The sequence below is a fragment of the Quercus robur genome, chromosome 8, assembly GCF_932294415.1.
Source record: "Quercus robur chromosome 8, dhQueRobu3.1, whole genome shotgun sequence".
NCBI lineage: Eukaryota > Viridiplantae > Streptophyta > Magnoliopsida > Fagales > Fagaceae > Quercus > Quercus robur.
In genome coordinates this window covers 898,417-920,737 of record NC_065541.1, presented here as the reverse complement: position 1 = coordinate 920,737, position 22,321 = coordinate 898,417, and the positions used below count along the sequence as shown (strand labels likewise).

The 22,321-nt window shown below is 32.7% G+C and overlaps 2 protein-coding genes across 3 annotated transcripts; both read left to right on the top strand.

The window, feature by feature from the left end:
• Positions 1 to 210: 210 nt before the first annotated feature.
• LOC126694014 (transcription factor MYB30-like) lies at positions 211 to 2,456 on the top strand. The gene is made up of 5 exons (XM_050390044.1): positions 211 to 343; positions 587 to 716; positions 1,239 to 1,767; positions 2,171 to 2,231; positions 2,329 to 2,456. The coding sequence occupies exons 1-5, from the start codon at positions 211 to 213 to the stop codon at positions 2,454 to 2,456; spliced, it is 981 nt and encodes a 326-aa protein (XP_050246001.1).
• Positions 2,457 to 13,240: 10,784 nt separating this feature from the next.
• LOC126694106 (uncharacterized) lies at positions 13,241 to 14,790 on the top strand. 2 transcript variants are annotated; one of them, XM_050390172.1, is made up of 3 exons: positions 13,241 to 13,420; positions 14,058 to 14,236; positions 14,462 to 14,790. In XM_050390172.1, exons 2-3 carry the CDS (start codon positions 14,063 to 14,065, stop codon positions 14,693 to 14,695), a joined length of 408 nt encoding a protein of 135 aa, XP_050246129.1. In that variant the 5' UTR covers positions 13,241 to 13,420; positions 14,058 to 14,062; the 3' UTR covers positions 14,696 to 14,790. The 2 variants fall into 2 exon arrangements, with proteins under 2 accessions (XP_050246129.1, XP_050246130.1); XM_050390173.1 differs by lacking the exon at positions 13,241 to 13,420 and having other exon boundaries at positions 13,429 to 14,236.
• The last annotated feature ends 7,531 nt before the right edge of the window (positions 14,791 to 22,321 follow it).

The window sequence follows — 22,321 nt, the reverse complement described above, 5'->3', positions numbered from 1 at the left end:
ATGGAATCATGACTTTATCAAAAGCCCTTTTCGTTGCAACTTTTTGGGGGCCAACTTTTTTTTTTTTTTATTATTATTATCTTGACCAAACATATGATAGGTCCATCTTCAAGGCAGAAATTATTGAACATTTTTCAACTCAATTTTTTTGTATAAATATGCTACTTAGAGCTAGGGAATCACTTGACCTAAATTTTTAATTAGAGAGAGATGGTGAGAGCTCCCTTCTATGATGAAAATGGACTAAAGAAAGGTGCATGGAGTGTGGAAGAAGATAATAAACTAAGGTCTTATATTCAAAGATTTGGCCACTGGAACTGGCGGGAACTTCCCAAACTTGCAGGTAATTAAGAAACTCTTTGAAGCTGATAGAAATCAATCTAAGAAGGACATTTGTATGATTTTCCTTTACTTTTTTTGTTCATTTTTATGCATAATTTGCCTTTATTGACTATCATGATTGTCTTCCATTTTCAGTCATACTTTTCTTTCCTGGGAAAATCCAAATATAAAAAAATAAATTGGAATCCTGTGGCATTACAGTACTTCATGTTAATCAACCTTTTTTGTTATACATTGATTACAGGTTTATCAAGGTGTGGGAAGAGTTGCAGACTGAGATGGGTGAACTACCTCCAGCCAAATGTAAAACGAGGAAACTACACAGAAGAAGAAGAGCTTATGATCATCAAATTGCATGAAGAACTAGGCAATAAGTAAGGACTTAAAACTTCGAAATTCTTCAACAAGAATTTGGATGAACATAACTTTATTTACAAAATCTCCCCTTCTTTCCATGCGCTTTTTCTTGTTTGCATGTTTTCATACTTGATAACAAATATTTATGAGCATAACCTACTTCACGCATGCAAGTCATTTTGAAGAATTCAACGTAAACATGTTGGCATGGTGAATACTCATAAGCATCTTATGTCTGCATTAAATGCGTCTGTAAGTAACCAAGATATGTCACCATAATTAGTCAGTTTTTCTTTGAAATGATTCAAAATGAATTTTTCAATGAGCTTAAATATGTGAATATAAATATATTGCAATGTAACTACATATAAACTTTTGAAATTGAGTTAGATTTGGTGTATATACTGGTGTTCCAGTTCTGCTAATAGGTGCTGTTACTTTAACTTTGTACTCTAGACATTTGATGCAATACAATCTTCTCATTCATCGAAAAAAAAAAAAAAAACCTCTATATAAACCCCATGTATTTTTCTTTGTAGATGGTCTATGATTGCAGCAAGCTTGCCAGGGAGATCAGATAATGGTATAAAAAACCATTGGCATGCCCACCTAAAGAAGCGCACCAAGAAAAATCCTACAAAATCAAAGATGAAAACGCTATCCAATGAAGCTTACCAACATGACGCTGATATTGCAAGGAAAACAGAAACTGACTGTTCTGTAAGCAGTTCTCCCTCTTACCAAGTTCAGGAGAACTCCCAATTCCCCCTAGAAACATCTTCTAGTGAATTCTCATACTTGAGCTTTGATAATGCACCTTTATCTGGCATAAATTGGACTGCAGAAGATAGTCTCGCTACATTGGAAACACTTGAACAATCGTTTGGTGACTTTTGGACTCAACCCTTTATATTGGACAATACCTACATCCAGAATAAATATCCAGAATCCTTGGCAGATGCAGGATTTAGTGCATCTCAATCATGCTACAATGAAGGCATAGATTCCATCTGCGAGGCAATGCAAGAAGTCGAGAACTACCAGAGGATTAATGAAGATCCATACTTGGTGAACTAGTGTGTTGGTGCATTTTCATATTAAATGAATAAATGAAATATTTATCAATATACTAATTAGGTTTTTCTTTTTAATGTGAATAATTAGATTAATTGAAAGAGAAAAGGTAGGAGTTTCATGAGGTAATCATTTCATAGAGGGGAGTTCAGTGTTAAGAAAATAGATTCCTACATTAATAAAGAGAAAATCTACATTATGTTATAATTGATGATATTATTTGCTTAAGAACATGATGCATACAAATGAAACAATCCACACGAGGGGAGGTGAAACGCTGGAGATTTCCAATCCAATTCCATTTTCTCTTGTAATTTCAAATTAATTTTTGTATTTCTATTGACAAGATATGATAATTATATTCTCTCAAATGCTTTCTTTTGTTTCTTTGTTTCAGTGGAAAACATTTTCCTTGAAAAAAGATTTTCCAAAAAGAGTGACTAGTTTTGGTGTTTATTGTAGTGAATCTGAAAATGACCTTGAAAACGTTTTATATACATCATTTAATATGCTTATAAATCATTAATATTTCATATAGAATCAATGCTGGTTTAGGTGAGAGTACTAATGGTAGTGGCCTCAAAGATAGTAGTGGTGGCAGTGATATAATTAGCGATGGTCGTGGTGAAGGTAGTGAAGGTGGTAGTGGTGATGGTGATGGTTTTAGGAGAAAGAAGAAATGAATGGGGTAGGCCATAAGGAAATTGTAGAAAACTACTCCCACTTCTCATAGAAAATGATTTTCACCATTTTGACTTATTTTATATAAACCATGGAAAACATTTTAGGAAAATCTTAGACCCCTATTTATTTATGCAGTGGATTTGTTGGTATTAATTGAATAATTTATGTGTATTCCAATAAGTAATTCAACCATAGTAATCAATCACCAATTCTAAAACAATAATAGTAAAAGCAATAAAAGGCACACTAATTTTGGTGACAAAGTGGAAAGTTAAGATTTTAATAGAGTATGTAATGTGTTATCGAAGTTCAAGGTTTAATGTTCAATGTGTATGCCAAAGAAGACAGAATTTAAAAATTTTGACTACCTTGACGCTCAATTGATCAAACAAGAGTCTTCAATGACCTTTTAAATTTTAATCATAGCTCAATCAATCAAAAGCAAATTCTTGATATGGCTTGATCGATCAAAAAATGGGAAAGCTAAATCTGACATGTTTTGACTAAGTCAATGTTGTCTTGGTTTTTCATTCCCTACATGCAAGCATATAAAAGGTCATATTATAGCACGACTCAGAAGATATTTTAGAGTTATTTTTTTGTGCTACAAAGAGAGAAAATCTTAACCTAATTATCACCAACCCTTTTTTTTAGAAATAATTATAATATGCTGCTAACTACACTACTTGAACCATTTCTTTCTAAGCCCTTAAACACTTTGATCAGAACGGTTTGAAGCTAGAGAGCCAATCCTAGAACGTTGTTTTAGAACAATTTGAAACTACTGCAGCCAATTTGATCATTACCATTAATTCATGTCCCTAGTGAATTAACAGTAAGAATTGAATTGACTACAAGTATAAAATAACAGAGACCAAATTGATTATTACCAAAATGTATGGACCAAATTTGTATTTTTGCTAAAAATAAATAACAAAAGTCTAATTGACCAGTCCTCTCAAACTTTGGTCAGATATTCTCTACCAAATAGAACGCCTGAGCATTTCAATCAATGGGTAAAAAAAATTAACTAAACAAGTAATGTTAGGAAAAAAAATGTGCTTCAGCGTAATGGCCTAACTTGGGCCTACGTCCAACCTTAACGAAAGCAAGGAAGTAGTAACTTATCATGGCCATTGGAGGGCTACACCAGTGGCCTAATGATGAGCAAGTTGGCGTATTCTTTTAACCATAAATCAATATCTAGAATTATAATATCTTAATGATTACTGCAGATAAAAAAAATTTCAGATTTTACAATTAGAAATTTAGACAGTAACATTTTGAATATATTTTTTCGTTTCCAAAAGAGTAAGAAACCTTTTTCTATGAGATTCCTACCGAAGGGAGGGGAGACTGACATTTTGATTTCCATTATATTGCACCAAATCAACCACCTAAGATCAAATCATTCAGTAACAAATGTATAGTTTTTTACTCAATTATGCATTAGCAAACATTAATCTTGACTCCAAAACAAAACAGAACCTATTATTATTATTAACCCACATTTGTGGACTAGAAAAGTAAGAGCAATACTCAAATAAGAAAGAAATGTCAAATTCAATTAATAGCATATTCAAAATTGACTAATAAAGCGCACAATAACTTCACGCATTTTGTTAAAATATATGTCAATGGATTTTTCCATTTTAAGTTTTCATTTCTAATTTGTGTTTTTCTATTTTTTTTTATAGGCTAATTTTTTTTCTTATTAAAAATTTGAAGGTTATTCAAAAAGCAAAATCATCATTTTTTTTTGTATTATTTTTTTTTATGTCATCGTTGTTTTGCATGCATTAGGAGCATGAAATAAAAGAATAGAAAATTAATTAGTTGCTTCGAATGCGCATCCTCTATCTCAAAGTTCTTGTCCCAATTCATGTGTGCTCCACTACTCAATGGATAACACGCATCTATTTATTCTCTTCTATTCTTAATACGTTAACGTCTTTTTAAGTTTTAAGTCTTACACCACCATGCACCCTTAGCACGATGGTTGGGATTCAAGTTTCTAAAAGAAAACTTTACATATATATACACTTATGTACATTTTTAGACCCCTTAAAACACAAGTTATTTAACCTAGTTATTTAGCCAAGTGATTGCTTAGGTAAATTATTTAAATCTAGGTTAACACAAGTAAATCATATCAAGTAAACAATGTGGAAAATAAAGAACACAACGATATGATAACCCAGGAAAACCAAATCGGTAAAAAACCTGGGGAGGATTTAACCTAGCTATTCTCAAGGTAAAATAGATCCACTATGAAATAATTGAAGTTTTACAATAGTGACTTAGATCACTAACATCTTATTGCTACCTTGAGTAGAAAACTTACTACCGCGACCACGTGACAGCTCCAAGTCCACGAACTACTTCTTTCTTGGATTCACAGCAACTACAAGTACTCCCACTTATGTTTTTCTTTAAGCTTTTTATGTAGCAACTAAAGCGATCACCAAGCTTTTGACATCAATCTTGATCTTGATAACCCTAAATATGTATGAAGGCAAACACCTCTAGATCTCACAAGAGATTCATACACACAGCATAAACAACAACCTCAAATCGTGATTAGGGTTTTTCCTTTTATACTTAAGGCAAAACATAAAACCCTACACGTCATACAGGCTTGGCCTACGTTGGAAAATTCTATAGAAAACATTCTGCACAAGGTTCGATCGATCGAGTCTAATTTTCAATTAATCAAGACTTGCAGAAAGTGAACAGTAATTTTCTGCAATTACTCAATTCCAACTTTATAATAAACATACTTTTAGCAGCCTAAATCTAGACTCTAAGTTTTGATCATAGTATGCCAACATTACATATTGAAGTTCTAAAACATTTAGATCCTAAATCCTTAGAACCTAACAAACCTAACAAACTCCCCCTTTGGCAATCCTTGACAAAACACAAAATAAAACAAAATGCTCAAAGTTACAAAAACAGCCCATTACAATAAAATTTCCCAACCAAAAACAATTAAACCTAACTACTATCTATCAATTGCAAGTGTAGACAGCAGCATGACTGAATCAACCTGTATATTCTTGTAACACTTAACAAACACATAAACGCATGTGTGGAAAATGCAAGTAAAACAAAATAAATTCTTGATTTCACAAAACATAAAATAAAGGACATATATCATAAATAACCTCATAATACAAATCAATAGCCAATGTAGCACACTGTGAAACAAGAAACAGAAATAAAAAAAAATAAAAAATAAAAACATAATGTCTCCCCCTAACATATACAACACATAAAAATAAATACATCAAGATAAACACATCATGAGCCAAAAAATAAATACATCATGAAGCACCTAGATACAATCTAAAGCTCCAAAGCTCCAAAAACTCAAAAAATCTTCCCCTATCTCCATCCATATGTACTCCCCCTTTTTATGAAAAATTGCCAAAGGGCAATCAAGACTCATCATCAAAAGGAGGTGGTGGAGGTGTCCACCTAATGCTCGCCAAATCCGCATGCAAGGCCTGAAGCTCCGTGAGCACATCCTCCAAAAGCTAATCATGAGCTGCCTGAATGATCATGACAGTGTCCAACATGCTCCGAATGCTAGAATCACCCAAAGTAAAAGGTGAAGGATCAATAGCAACCGTCAGATCAACATACTCCTCAGCTGTGGGATCACCTGAAGAAGGAGGAGGAGGAGTTGCAACACTCGAAGAAGACTCTACACGAGGGCGTTTAGAGCTAGCTCTCATCTGAGCAGCTCTCTGCCGAAGGAAGGTGGCACCTATAGGAGCTATAATGTGTACGAGCTCAGATGTTGGAAACTCATCTAATCCTAGATGTAACAAAATCCGATGAATAAAAACAGGGAAGAAAAGACCATGTGCAGTAGAACTACTCCTATGAACCTCAACCAAGGATCAAATGAAAAGAATAGGAAAACTCATAGGAGCATTTGTCACAAGGGCATACAGAAATGCACATCTCTCAATAGGAATGGTATGCAAGTGAGAGATGGGCAAGATGGAATGACAAGAAATCCGAAAAAACAAGTAATGAATCTCGATCAACTCATGAGAGGTAATCCGAGGATCAGTACCCCATTGAATGGAAGTACCGGTGAGATATGACATAATGTCATCTAGAGGAGAAGTCTCATCATAAGGGTACATAGGCTGCTGTACCTTAGGCACCCTAAGAGCAGAGGCCACTACCGAAGGTAGGGCTGTCCATCTCACCCGCTGACCCGTCCAACCCGCCCAACCCGCCCGTACCCGACCCGCTACAACCCGATCCGACAGCTCCGGTGGTCGGACGCGGGTCCCGAGCTTCAAAACCCGACGCCGGCGGTTCGGTTTCGGTTCCCTTCCTTCAAAACCCGTTCAACCCGACCAGCCCGAAGAGAGAAAGACGAGCTGCGATTTCAAGCTTTCCGGCGAGTTTTCCAGCACGATTTGGCAGATTTCGGCGACTAAAACACCAGATCCGGAGATTCTCAGCACGATTTGGGGGAAAAGCCATCGGATTTGGCAAGATCTCTGCCAAATCCGGCTAGATTGCACCGGATCTTGGATGGATCGGGAGAGATCTCGCCGACGGCGAGTTTTCCAGCACGATTTGGCAGATTTCGGCGACTAAAACACCAGATCCGGAGATTCTCAGCACGATTTGGGGGAAAAGCCATCGGATTTGGCGAGATCTCTGCCAAATCCGGCTAGATTGCACCGGATCTTGGATGGATCGGGAGAGATCTCGCCGATTTTCTACGTTTTTCGTCCTCTCCGGCGGGTTTCGGCCTCACCCGAAACCGCTGCTCACCCGACGGGAAACCGACCCGTAAAACCCGACCCTAATACGGGTCGGTTGCGAGTCCGGCACTTCCCTACCCGATCTCCGGCGGGTCGGTTGCGGGTTGGGCACAAACCCGACCCGCCCGACCCATGGACAGCCCTAACCGAAGGAGTAATGACATACTCTTCACCCCGTATCCAACTCTTCACAAACTGAGTGTTAGAATCATTAAAGTGGATAAAGAGGTTCGAGTAGAACTCTCTAATCAAGGTAGCCGGAGGAGGATGATTTATATCCAACAAAGGTAACCAGCCCCTACGCTCAAAGTTCCTCCTAATCTCCGAATCTAACTCATCTAACACAACTTTCCTCTTAGCCCACACAGACCTAAGGATGTTCAGCTTCTCATAGGTTTCTTGGTTTTTCTTAGTTCGAAATTTCTCACTATCAAAAGCTGGAGTAGAGGCGGAGGTGGATGTCCTATGGGCTCTAGTCTTCCTAACCATGATGCTAAGGGTTGGAAATGATAGACAGAAAAGAAACCAAAGAAAGAAAACAAAGAAAAACCAAGGGCAGACTGCATCAGACAAGGTCAGAGAGAAAAAAACAATTGAAAAAATCACTCTATATGATGCATGAACAGAATAAACACATGATGCATGCTATAATGTAGTGAAAATAGTCCAATTATACTTTTAAAAATAAGAATTGACATGAGCATGGTGTTTATAACAAAAACCCCAGATTTTGAAAACCCACTTTCAAAAATTTAACCAAATTGAGTGATTAATCATTACACTAGATAGAAATCAACATATAATGACATAATCAATCAATTTCTCAAGTCAGTTTTACCAAATTAAGTCCAATTGAACAAAATCCCCAAATTCGTGTAGTTATAAGCCCTAGGATTTCAAATTATTCTCAAATCACCAAATTAATCAAATTAAAGCATGGTAAACATGTTTACATTATCTTAGAACAAAAACCCATTGATCAATTTGGACAGAAACCAACTCAAAAATCAAAAACCCCAAATTTTGATAGGTTCGAAAATATCCCTAAAAATGCATGAAAATAGTGAATAAACTAAAAAAGAAAGGGTATAGAGGTCATACCGGCACTAGAAGAAAAAAACCTTGAGAAAAATTTGGACGAAAAACGACAAAAAATGGACTTGAATATGGATCGGTTGAAGAGAGAGAGAGAGAAAAGCTTTTTGAAAAGTTTGAAACAGTGAAGAACACATGAAAAGCTTTTTTTAAAAAAACTCTCTTAATGATTTTCGATCGGTCAAAAATTAGATTCAATCGATCGAAAATCACATTCGATCGATCCAACATCAATCAAGCAGCGATCAAGCCAGACAGATTCAAACCAAGTTTTTTTATCGCAATTTTGATCAGTCGAGCAACAAGTTTGATCGATCGAAAATCGAGAAAAATCAATTTTTTTGAAAAACAAAGCATTTTAATGTAGAAACTCTTCAAAGCACAATGTTGTATGAATAGAATGCATGAGTATGAGATGAAAAGTTTTTCAAAAACTCTTGAATTTAACCCAGATCTTCCAAAAACAAGATTTTCAATCAATTTGTCCTCAAATCTCAAACTTTAAACACATTTTAGCATTAAAATCAAGGAACTTTTAATCTTGGATGGCCACAACAAGATCACACATAATATAATGTACTAAGTTTAGCAAAGAGTAACTTGTGTAATGTGTGCAACTAACAATGGCTTGAGATATATGTGAGGTGATAAGTAAATAGTGAACAATCACAATTTCAACAAAATTCATCACATAAATTTGAAAGTGACTATCACCTAAAGAGTTACATCATATAACTCTCACATCTCTTAAAATAAAAGTTTGCAATCATGTAAGTTTCTTATTTTGCCTAACATACCAATTTTATTTGATTTGAAATTTATTATATCCCAATAATGTACACACCAATTTTATTATTATAAGCCGAGGCTACACCTTATGTTCTTTTTGTGCATGTCTACACTTTCTCGAGCACAAAATCTTATGATATGCACTAAGGTGTTCATGATTGGCTAGTAAACAGTAGTGAGATGATTATTTATGTCTTTCTCTTAGGATTTTTTAATCCTTACAATCAAAAGCAATTGACTTCAAGATCAAGATCATGTGATCAAAAACTATAAACAACTTTCACACAACATGCACTACAAAGCTCAAACTAGTAGAGTGCAAAAAAATTAGTTCATCCAAGCTAAACAAGGTACATGAACATGTTATGTAAAGATAATATGGCCAACCTTGATTTCAAATCCAAGAAAGATAATGCAAAACACATTTTTCTTTCCTTTTCCTTTTTTTTTTGTTCTTTTTTTTTAATTTTTGAAAATAATAACAAAAACAACCTAGTATGAAATACATGAATGTTATGCAATGCAAATCCTAGAAACAAAGAAAACAAAAACAACAAAGAAGAATGGTCACAAAGAATAGAGAGATGAAGCATAAGAACTACGTCAGAAAGACTCAATTAAATTGAGCCTTCTACATCTAAAAATTTTTAGATGCAACTCTTGTATTAGAGTTATTATTCATATTAGAATGCGGAGCAACTCCAGGATTGGAATAAAAGTTTAAAACTTTTACCAATTCACCAATAAGTACCATGGGATCTTGTGCTTGAGGCACAGGTACTTTTGATTTATTTGCTCGCTTAGCAACTTGCAACTTGAAACAGTTTGGACGAATGTACCTTGACTTTCCACAAAAATGACAAACCCACACAGGTCTATCATGCAACTTGTCCTTAAGAGGGTTAGGATTCTTAGGCTTAGACTCTTTAAGATCAACCCTAATCTTCCTAGAAGGAGTAACTTCTGATGGTTTGACAATCTCACTCACTGGAGGGTCAGAAGAAGAAACAAAGTTTGTGGAATGATTCTTAGGCATAGAGATGCTATCTTCAAAACCTAGACCAGTTTTGTCTAAGGGAGACTTCTGAATACTCAACATGTGTTCAAGTTTAGAACTAGCAAACCTATTTGTTTGTTCTCTAGCAACAGATAATTCAAGTTCCAAATTCTTAACTTTATCAAGTAACAACATGTTCTCAATCTTCACCTTATCAAGCAATCCATTAGCATCAAACAATTTCAAGGGCAAATTTTTCTTATCAAGTTCAAGAGAAGTAATTTTCTGTAAACCTAAATCAACATTCATAGCATCCTTTGCAGTAACCTTGCAAAACTTATTATAGGCTTCTTGTAAATCAACATTCTCAAAGAGTTCCTCATCAAAAGGGTTCTCATCAACCACAACACTTTCATCAACTACAGTAGTAGCTGTGAAAGTAATGAAGTTTCCATCCTCATCACTATCAGACTCATGGTCAAAAACTTCATCATCACTAAAGGTTACAGTCATAGCTTTACCCTTTGATCTCAAGAATGTAGGACATTCTGATTTCACATAACCATACCCTTGACATTGAAAACATTGTTGACCCATAGAATTATTGGAGGTTTGACCTACTTTTTCTTTAGGTTTTTCAATATTGTTTACTTTAGTGGGATCGTTCCTCCTAAAATTTCTAGGTTCAGCATTGTTTTTATCTCTTGCCCTTCTATTATGATTCCTAAGAAAATTTCTAAAGTTCTTGGCAAGATAAGCAATCTCTGTAGCAGAGAGTTCATCATCAAACCCATTCCCATCAACATTATCAACTAACTTAAGAGCCATTAATTTAGATTTGTTTGTCTTAGGTAGGTCTAACTCATAGGACTGGAGAGATCCTACAAGTTCATTAACAGGGATGGAGTTCACATCCTTGCTTTCAGTTATGGCAGTCACTTTGGGTCTAAAGTTTTCAGTCAAAGATCTAAGTATCTTCCTAACAATCTTAGATTGATCATAGACTTCACCCAAATTATAAGCAAAGTTAACAATATCATTCAATTTAGCATAGAATTCATCAAAACATTCATCATCAGACATTCTAATACTTTCAAACCTAGTAGTTAACTGCTGCAGTTTGTTAATCTTAACTGCCTGTGTGCCTTCATGCACAGTCTGGAGAATATTCCATACAGTATGAGCAACCTCAACATTAGAGATTCTCTTAAATTCCTCCATAGAAACAACATTATAAATAGCATTCATAACTTTGCTATTAAAAGCAGCTGCTTCTTTCTCAGAAATTTTCCATTTACTAACAAGAGTAGTGGGCTTCTCCCATCCATATTCAACGGAGTTCCAGACTCTCTCATCGATAGATTTCATAAATGCCTTCATTCTTACTTTCCAATAAGCATAGTTGTTCCCATCAAAATGAGGTGGGATCACAAGAGAGTGACCATGTTCCATGACAACAGGGGTCAAGAATCAACTCTTAGATCAAATGATCTAAATACTAGAGCTAAACCGCTCTGATACCACTTGTACGTTTTTAGACCCCTTAAAACACAAGTTGTTTAACCTAGTTATTTAACCAAGTGATTACTTAGGTAAATTATTCAAATCTAGGTTAATACAAGTAAACAATGCAGAAAATAAAGAACACAATGATATGATAACCCAAGAAAATCAAACCGGTAAAAAACCTGGGGAGAATTTAACCTAGCTATCCTCAAGGTAAAATAGATTCACTATGAAATAATTGAAGTTTTACAATAGTGACTTAGACCACTGGCATCCTATTGCTACCTCAAGTAGAAAACTTACTACCACGACCACGTGACAACTCCGAGGCCACGAACTACTTCTTTCTTGGATTCATAGCAACCACAAGTACTCCCACTTGTGTTTTTCTTTAAGCTCTTTATGTAACAACTGAAGCGATCACCAAGCTCTCGAAATCAATCTTGATCTTGACAGCCCTAAGTATGTATGAAGGCAAACATCTCTAGATCTCACAAGAGATTCATACACACAGCATAAATAACAACCTCAAAACGTGACTAGGGTTTTTCCTTTTATACTTAAGGCAAAACATAAAACCCTACACGTCATACGGGCTTGGGCTGAGTTGGAAAATTCTGCAAAAAAAAAACATTCTGCATGAGGTTCAATCGATCGAATCTAATTTTCGATCGATCGAGCCTTGTAGAAAGTGAATAGTAATTTTTTACAATTACTCGATTCCAACTTTACAATAAACATACTTTGGGCAGTTTAAATCTAGACTCTAAGTTTTAATCATGATTTGCCAATATTACATATTGAAGTTCTAAAACATTTAGATCCTAAATCCTTAAAACCTAACAACTTAGATTAGATTAGAGTAGAATTTTTATTTTGTATAAAAAAATAAAACAAATAAAACATAAAAAATAAAAAAATAAAAAGTTTTAAGTCTTACAAATATCCAAATTCATGGTAGAAACAAGCCACTGGAGCTGAAAGAAAAGTGAAAGAGGTGTGAAATGTCTTTGCATGTGATCAAACATTCACAATCACACCTAAGGGCTGAAAAAAAAAAAAAAAAAAAAAAGCCATGTGATGTCTTCTGAATTCCAATAATATGTATTTTTTTTTTATCACTTTTAAGTCTCTGATGGTTGAATAAGAGATTTGCGATTCAATCCTCACCTATATCAAAAATCGATTAGTGTTTTGATTTGGTGATAAAGAATTATCATTGGGAGTAAACGTCAAAAGTTAAAACTCTCTCCAAAAAAAATAAAAAAAATTAACTAGAACATCTATTCACAACATTGGTAAGCTAACGTACAGTACTTATAACTTAAAGAGACATCGAAGAATTAAGAATAGAAAATATAAGTAGACACATGTAACCTGTTGAGTGGTGGAGCATGGACTGAGAGGGACTTTTTTTTTTTTTTTTTTGGAGCAAGATTGAGTGGGACTTTGAGACAGAAGATGTGCATTCCTTACTTACCATCACACACAACTTTGAATAATCTTCCAAACGTGTTAACAGAAAGTTATATAAACTCTTCTAAACACCAAACTGGACTTTGACTTTATCTTCTTCTCTTTCCCCCATCGGCTTGTATCTCTGGAAAATCTATCATCTTTAATTTACAAATTTCAGCTATAAATTTAATTTCTGCCAGATTGGTTCTTCAAAAAAAAGTGAGAACTTAAATCTTTTTTGGAGACCATGGGAGAAGAAGCTGCAGATGATAAACCCCATTTTTTCAAACTCAACCAGCTGAGCATCCTCTCCAGAGAACTGGTTTGGTTTCAGTTCACCCTTTAATTAACCCTTCTTTAGTTCTTTTGTTTTATTTTCAATTAATATGGTGGTGACTATCATAAAGTGCTTTGAAAGAACAGAGATTCAAGGGTCACAACTTCTCATTTTTCTATATGTTTCCTTTCACAATATTGTCAAAATTCCAATTTGTTGCAAATTCAATATTCCTTCTTTGTCACAGTTTTCAAGATCCATGCGATAATGAGGGAATCATAGCATGGTATCGGAACTAAAGTCACAGGCAATCGGCAATTTTGGTGCATTTACCTGCCAAATTAATTTTCTCTCATTCTTTTATATTCTTCTAAAATCATTTAATCATTATTCTAATATTGTGTGCTCTCTGAAGAATTTAATTATAAAATGAGGTACATAATTGCATGCTAGTACTTATAGAATGACGTACCACAATTATTGGCAAAAGAATAAAAAATAACTTACATCATAAAGCCTCCAAAAGAAGAAATTAGAGAACAATTTTGAAGCGTAAACCATTTTATTAACAGTAATATATCACAAGTGCGTATCTTAAGCACTGGAATGAAACAAGCTCGATCGGTTTATTCCACCTCTTTCCAAGGCCTATAATAGCATTTCTTGGTGCCATTTTCTTCAGATTATATGGATATACTGCACCAGCACCACCAGGCCTCAACCATGTCTTCTTCAACTTCATCACATGCAATTGGAAGTCCTTGGATGCAGTTTTGTCATTGTGGAAAAAGGGCACCAGTGAAAACATCATGGACTGGTGAAAACATAGGGAGGAGGTTTTGGGCGTGTGAAAAATATGGGGTATTGTGCTAATCTAAAAGCAGTTTCTATCTCTTTTTCATAACGGTCTGTGTCAAGTTGTTATCAGAACAACATGAGGCTATTTTTATTAGCACTAATCATAATATACAAATTTAACAATTTGTGGAATTTATTGTGTCCAAACTTATTGAATCTGAAAAATAATGTCTCTCTGCCTCTCTGTTATTTAAGTATTAATTATGTTTAATCTCTTTTTGGCTGCAGGTTGATGATACTTGTGGATACTTTGTTTGGCTTGACCCTCCTACATGTGCACGTGGTAGAGAATTGCCGCCTTTGCTTAGAGAGAAGATAGATAGTTTAGAGAAGGAGGTGGCAGCAGCCCATGCAAAGGAGAAAAATGATCGTATTAATACGAAAGACGGGATGATAGTGTGTTTTTGTACTTTTGCTGTTATTGGGTTGGTGTTTATGATCACATTACGAATGATAGGATGATATTTATGTACTCTTAACAACTAGATTTACTTTCTTTTTCTTTTCTTTTCTTTTTTAAATAAATCTAGTGAAATAAAAAAATGTCACTCTTCCACAACTAGACAGGGCAAATACTTTATAATTTCATTTAAAATTATTTTTATGTGTTTTTATAAGATCCATACATAATATTCATTTTGTTGTATAATATTTATGATATTTTTTTCACACTATTGCTGAATTCTTTGAAACCCGATTTCCTTAATTCACATCTTATAAATTTTTCTTGTCCTAGAAGTAGTTTCGAACTGTTAAGGGGATTTTCTTTACTAATCTAGATATATGAGGTTGGAACTGAATAGTGCTTAGACACAAAACTATATTTTATTATAAATTTAATATTAAAATGATTAAAATAAAAATCTAAATAAAAAGTAATCTTAATTTTTTATGGTGAACCAAAAATCAGACCATCTCCTATGCATCCATAGAGTCGTCCAGGACTAAGAAGATTAACTCAACATAGGAAGGCCAATCCACCGTGGGGAGTTCATCCATGGGTATGAAGGTTGTCCATCATGGAAGTAGCTGGACGACCTTACAACACTTAGAAAATTTTCAAAATAAATTTGCACACAAAAGCTTATGATTTGGACTACGTTATGTCGTTTAGAGATATGAGCAAAATCCTTATTCAACGCTATAACTTCCTACTAAATTCTTAACTTCTAATAGCAGTTGTAGAAGATAAGATTGAACCTTCTAACTTCTATAGTAGTTGTAAGAATTAAGTCTGAATCTTCTAATTTTCGTACACGTTGAGAAAGTTACTAAACAAGTAACCACTCCAAAGCTTACTATATAAGAACTCATCCACATCAAATGAAGGTAAGTTTCCACTACTCCTAAAGTTGGAATTCTTGAATTCTAGAGAGAAAAACCAACTTAACATTGAAGGGTTCTTGGCCGGTTCGCCCCAGTCACTTTTGATCTTGTGTTTCTTTCTTTTCAGGCCTTCCAAACAACCACTAGCCCATTGAAACTTGGAGCATTCAGCCTACTGATTTTCTTTGCATTATCAATTTTTATAACTGAACAATTATTAAACACTTCCTCAATCATTCCAATCTCACCACCAGATCCCAAGACCCCAATTCGCAAACATTGTGTTCATTATCTAAATGAGATGAAATCATTTGTGTACCAACATAAAGAGAACATGATCAAACAACGAAAAAATGGCCAAAAACACTTTCATTTATTAAAATTTAATTGCCTCTAACTAGGCCTCCATATCCTTAAAAAACACAAACAAAAAAAAAAAATTGAAATTATCATAATATTTTACTTTTATGGATGTGGCTCATATTGATTCCATATTAAATAGCAGTCAAATAATACAAAGAAACCAATAAATTTTATGGTCTAAAACAAAATATATAATAAAATAAAATAAGAGTGGCTAACTGCAGCAATAATATCAATTAGCTAGAAGTGGTATTTATATTTCTCTTCTCTTTTAGGGTTCAAAAATAAAATAAATTTAAAATCATTGTATGATAGTCTTATTATCAAAACTGCAAACTACATCTCTTTCAAAATTTTAGTCAAATAAAAATATTCTTGGCCTTTTTTTTTTATTCATAAGGACTTAATATATTGTTAAAAGGACCAAAGTTCAAGGAAAAATTTTGGTTACAAACTTAGTTGTAACTACAATTCTGACTAAAGAAAATTAACATGGCTACTTATTTTAAAAATCTAACTGTTAAATTGCATGTTCTTTATGTTCTTAAAACACATGTTAAATTTCATGTCAATTGGATATTATTTATCAATTTTATGTATAATTTTAGACTACAAAAAACTTGAAATATAAATATTTGATTGATGACATAATTATTGATCTTTGATTTTCTTGAAATTTTACAAGTGTGCAGAATATAAGAAGAAAATGTAATCTAAAGGTGGATTTGTCAAAATTCACAATCTAATAAAAAAATATTTAGTTTGAATGGAGTTATAGTCTTAGTCTACAACCAAGTTTGTTGTCAAATAATTTTGTCCAAAATTTAATTATGTTGGGCCTAAAAAAATTTATGGTAGTTACAAATTTTTTTTAGAATAAAAAAATTTAAAATTTTTAAAATTTATATATAATAATATTAATTTTTTCCAATCATGGTAGTTCTGTGACCATCCTGAATCCAATGTGAAGTCACCCCCCGTAAGAATAAGATGGGATGACAATGTTGGGCTAAATATCTGTGTACTTGAAGGTATAATAGAACTCGGGTTCCATAAAATATCAAAAAAATTCCTCAAATCAAAATATCAAAATAACTGTACTCCGACCAAGTCAATCAAGTTGCAAATTTCAGGTCACAAAAAATGTGACCAAATTACATATATACAGACAGTAAGTCATGAGTACTACTATAGGCTATAGGCTATAGGCCCAACCCATGTCACTCAAAGTCGATGCATTTTCCGAAGTCTCCTCCTAATTGGCTCGTTGTTAAATCTCCTGTTAGAATAATTAAGCAACAATAATGATGGGAACTTGCGTCATGATTCCACTCCCACTTCCAAAAGCAGTAACTCTTTTGGTATTTAGGGAACTTCTTAGGCTGCATTAAATCAACTTATTATTCTAAAAAAAGAATAAGTTATAAATCAACTACTATTAGTTACTCATTATCAAAAGCTGTTTGCTACAATAAAGGAGGCATAGTGAATTAGTAATTAGTAAGTAAACACAAGTCTTTGCATTAACAATGGCTACATAAGAACACTTGATGCCTATGATGAACCCGGAGTAGTGCATCCCCGCAACAGTTTGAAATTATATATGTTGCCAATCATTAAATCAAAGTAATTGATTGTGAATTTTAAAAAAACCATTTTATATCTTTTTGAATTATAAAATAACAATTGATTAAGAGGGTATAAAAGTAATTTTATACAAAATTCAACATCCTCCCTTTCACAAGGTATACGAGTAATTTCACACTCAAATTTCCGCTCTTGATAATAGTTCTTTGATGTATGCAAGAATTGAATTTCAAATCTCTTATTCAACCATCATAAACTTTACCAGTTAAGATAATTGGAACCCACAATAATTGAGTGGTCAAGTTTTTACTAGTTGAGTAATTTTCATCCTAACTTACTACTAACATTATTTTTTTTCTACTTTCCAATAACAACTTGTCACATCAATAATTATGAATTTTTTTTTTTTTTTTGAAAACTTTAGACTTATTGAAAGCAAGTGGTAAAAAATTAATGGGACTAAAACTGGCCACCTTGCTACATACACAAAATTCATAACACTGCATTAATGGGGGAAAAAACTATGATTACTGCAATATTATATTCATATGGACTACAGTTAACATTTCATTTTACAACATCACAACTTTTCATCTCAACAAATATAAAATTTATTGCGTTATTGCTCCATCTTTTCATTCCCTTTTCTCTTTCATTCTACCAAAAGGTCCAAAACAAAGGACAATACATCATTTGCTTTCCACCCATTTGCATTTCCTTCTATCCTCACAACCACAAACATATGGAACATTATTAATAATTGACTCTCGCATTTGGGCATGTCCCGTTGCAAGTATCTTTTTCTATTGAATCAGCATTAAGACATATACTGTTCTCCCTTATGGTCAATTGTCATTGTACAATAAATTGACATGTACTTGTTTGTATTTGCACATAGTATATAACCTGCCTAACCATCCTGTAACAAACATAAAGTCCGTACGCAGGCTGCCATCCACTTGTCCACAACCAGGCCTTTCATCTATAGACAAAGTCCAAAATAGAACAAAACCATTCTTATTATATGATTATTATTATGTAATTAGCCTCTCGTTTTCAGATTTGAAAAATAAGAGCCGTAGTAGAGTAATCAAACAAGAAAGAAATATCAGAAGCATATCCAAATTGTTTAAAACCCACAATAATTTAGGCGTTTTGTTTGAAGGGTAAAATTTAAAATTACATTATCTTAGGTGTTCACCAATGCACTTTTTTGTGTGCAGTAAAGTCATATGATTAAATTTATTCGAAAAACTTAAGGCATAACACTTAAAAAGAAAAGAAACGGTATCAAATTTACCTTATTAAAATATATGAAGGGCAATTATAGGTTTATATTGTACTGGGAATGTAAATCTTACATTGTAAATTAAACAAATGTGTACAATAATATCTATACTACTATTTAAGGGGTTTCTCCTGTTTGGATTCCACATTTTTCATGTCTAAGATACCCTCATCATATCAACTTACAAGTTTTCAACTACCGGAGATATATATGTAAATTAAAACTTCTACACTTTAAAACCACAAACTCACGTTCGCTTTGCAGTTTCTATCTCACTTTCTCTCTCATTCTTCTTCAGATTGAAAACATTTAGTTTATCTCTACATCCTCCTTTCTTTTTCTTCAGATTAATGACATTTACTGTCAGAGGCTCCAACAAATTTTCAGGTTCTATCTTTTGCAAGTTCCTCTTTGTTTTCTTTTCTTTTGTTTATGATTGAATTTCTTTAAGTTCTACCGTTTTTTTTCTTATATGTATCATGTTAACTCTCTTTTTTTTTTTCTTCTTCTTTTTTTTAAATGTAATTTCGAAATAAATGGTTCCTTCATATACCCTACTATTGTACTTCTTAATGAATTGTCATTTCATGTTCTAGGTATTGTGATCCAAAGACAGTGCTGCCTTATGCTACAAAAGAAGCATTCAAAATCATTCATGAACAGTTAAACAGTATGACTTCCCTTACCTCCTTTAATAGCCTTTGTCTACATTTTATTTAAAAATTTTGAATTGAAATAAAAATAGTTACATATAAATGATCAATTACTATTTCCTTCTCCTTCCTCACTTCACTTCTTTTTTTTTTCCTTCTTCATATTTTATTTTTTCTTTTTAAGTAAAAAAATTTTTTTTCTTTTTTACCATCATTGTATATGTTTTTGGCGTTAAATTTTTTTATTTAGGTATGTAGCAACCTTGAGTTCTACATTTTTTTTTTAATGTATCACGTTAACTATCCTTTTTTTTTCTTTTTTTTTTAAATGTAATTTTGAAATGTTGGTGGTGACTGAATGTATATGTTTTTGGTGTTAAATTTTTTAATTTTTTTTATTTAGGTATGTAGCAACCTTGAGTTCTACTTTTTTTTTTTTTTTTTAAATATATATATATATATATATGTATCACGTTAACTCTTTTTTTTTTTCTTTTCTTTTAAAAAAAATTTTTAATTTTGAAATGTTAGTGGTGACTGAATAATTTTAAACGTGAGTAAGGAAAGTGAAGTTTAAAAAAAAATAATAATAAATCTTGATAAAAGAAAAAAGAAAAGAGAGAGAGAGAGAGAGCGAGAGAGAGAGAGAGAGAGAGAGAACGTGAGTGAGTTTGCTTTGAAAACTAACAGAAAGTTGTCTTATTTTGTAGGGAGTTAGATATGTATCTTTATTCTAAACAATTTTAATAGGATTTTCAGGAAAAATAATCTCATCAAAATTTAAATTAAACACAAACTCTAACAAACTTAAGCTATTATCTTTAATAACATGCACGCTAAAGTTGGTTTGTTAATTAAAGTTTTTTTTTTTTTAAATACTTGATTTAACCCTAATTCTTTTATCTCTATCAGGTTCACGTACGCACAAAATTTTTGGATTGCATTGAGGAGTCATTGGAATGAAATATTAAATAAGTTCGGGTGAGAGACTTTAGAAGAATTATTATGGTGCAATTTGGATAGCCCATCTGCGTTTTCTTTCTGCGTTTCCTTCTTTTTTTTTTTTTTTTTTTTCTCCCCAGTCGCAACTGTTGACCCGGTCAGTTATGAACAGTGCACTTGTGCACTGTTCATGGGTCCCACAAACTCCACTTTTTATCAACTTTTTCATTAAAAATGGGTCCCACAGCACTATTCACATATTTAAAAATTATTTTGCTACAGTGTTTTCAGTTTCAGTTTTCAATTTCAGCAAAAATAAGCTCAATCCAAACGGACCCTATATGTATTAAACCTCACATAAAGTGGTTGTTATCTAAGAAAGTGTTGTAAAAAAATTTCTTTTCTAATAGAAACTATATTTCTTTTTTATAAAATTAACATGTATCTCTTGCCATAAAATTTTCAATTTAAGCTTTTATATACTTATGTTATGGATGTGTAGTAAATGACTAAAACATGTTTAACTTACACTAAAACATTGCCTACAAAATAGAAACACTCTCTCACTAACCCACTTCTTCAAATTAACTATACGTTTATTTATTTTTTAATAGAAAAATTAGCTAAATTACCTACGTTTTTGTTGTTTTTTTCCTAAAAAAAAAACTTACGTTTCTAATACTACTTTATTATTAAAAAAAAAAAAAAAAAAAAAAAAAACCCTAAGTTTATCCAAAAAAAGGTGTATATATCTATTTAGTTTAATTTTTATAAAAAATAAATAAATAAATGTCAAAAAAAATTTAAATAGTTATCAAAAAAAAAAAAAAAAAAACTAAACTAAATAGATATATACACCTTTTTTTTTTTTTTTTGATAAGTAGATACATCTTTAACTTCCATTAAAACGTTGCCTACAAAATAGGATCACTCTCCTAATAGTTTTCAAATTGCTTTTGCTTTATCCATTTAAAAAAGTTAAAATTAAAACAAACACACTTTTTTAGTAAAACAAAACACATTTATCGTACCAAAACAAAAAACAAAAAAAAAAACCACATCTACCGTTACAAACTATTTGATCCTAAATTTTAGTTCCAACTCTCCAATATATCTTACGTTTCAAAAATATATATATAACTGAAGGTAATTGTAAAAGTTGGATTGCTACACCTATTAAAACCACGTTTGTTCTCAAACAAAAAAAATAAATAAAAAAAATAAAAAAAAAAAATACCACGTTCTCACATCCACCACAATATTATCCTTCTCCTTCAGTTTCTTTTTCCGTCATCCACCCAATCATCTTCCACCATCTTTCACTCTCACTTTTTTAAGTCTTCAATATTTTTTCAAATCCTATTCATAAATTGATACATGTTTTGATGTCAAAATGGTAGGCCTCTGAATCTGAAATGGGCAAAGGCTCTAATAGTGGCTCCAATGTTGTGTTTTGGTCATTGTTGGTCCTCAATAGGAAGGTCGGGGATAGGTTTTTGGTTTTGGGCACTTTCTCACTAATTCCACTGGATTATCATCATCGTCATCCTCTACTTTTAGTTTACTAGATAGATTGCGGCTGTGGGTTTAGGAGATTATGATACTTCGTTTGCTAGAAGCATTATTAAGGGTATCAATACACCTTTCAATTTGTAGTAATTATAATTCGGAACTTTTTTGTTGTTGTTATTATTCAAGGGTGTCTGATGATTTTGATCACATTATGCCTTCACTTCATACATTTTTTTTAGAGGAATTTTTTCTAGAATGTCTCATCAATTGGCCAAATTCAAGATTAATGTACTGCTATGAATGTTCATTGTATTTTGTTATTGTGTTAGCCACATATGTAAACAATCTTAAATCCATTTCAATAAAAAAAATTAACTTCCACAAAAAAATTTATTATATTATTTGTTTGTGTTTGAT

Bases quoted from the DNA above. Each gene is read 5' to 3' on its own strand.
- LOC126694106 (XM_050390172.1), top strand. From the start codon at position 14,063: ATGGATATACTGCACCAGCACCACCAGGCCTCAACCATGTCTTCTTCA. The intron at 14,237-14,461 runs GTATTGTGCTAA...TTTTGGCTGCAG, and splicing joins GGGCGTGTGAAAAATATGGG to GTTGATGATACTTGTGGATA.
- LOC126694014 (XM_050390044.1), top strand. From the start codon at position 211: ATGGTGAGAGCTCCCTTCTATGATGAAAATGGACTAAAGAAAGGTGCA. The intron at 344-586 runs GTAATTAAGAAA...CATTGATTACAG, and splicing joins GGAACTTCCCAAACTTGCAG to GTTTATCAAGGTGTGGGAAG. The intron at 717-1,238 runs GTAAGGACTTAA...TTTTCTTTGTAG, and splicing joins CATGAAGAACTAGGCAATAA to ATGGTCTATGATTGCAGCAA.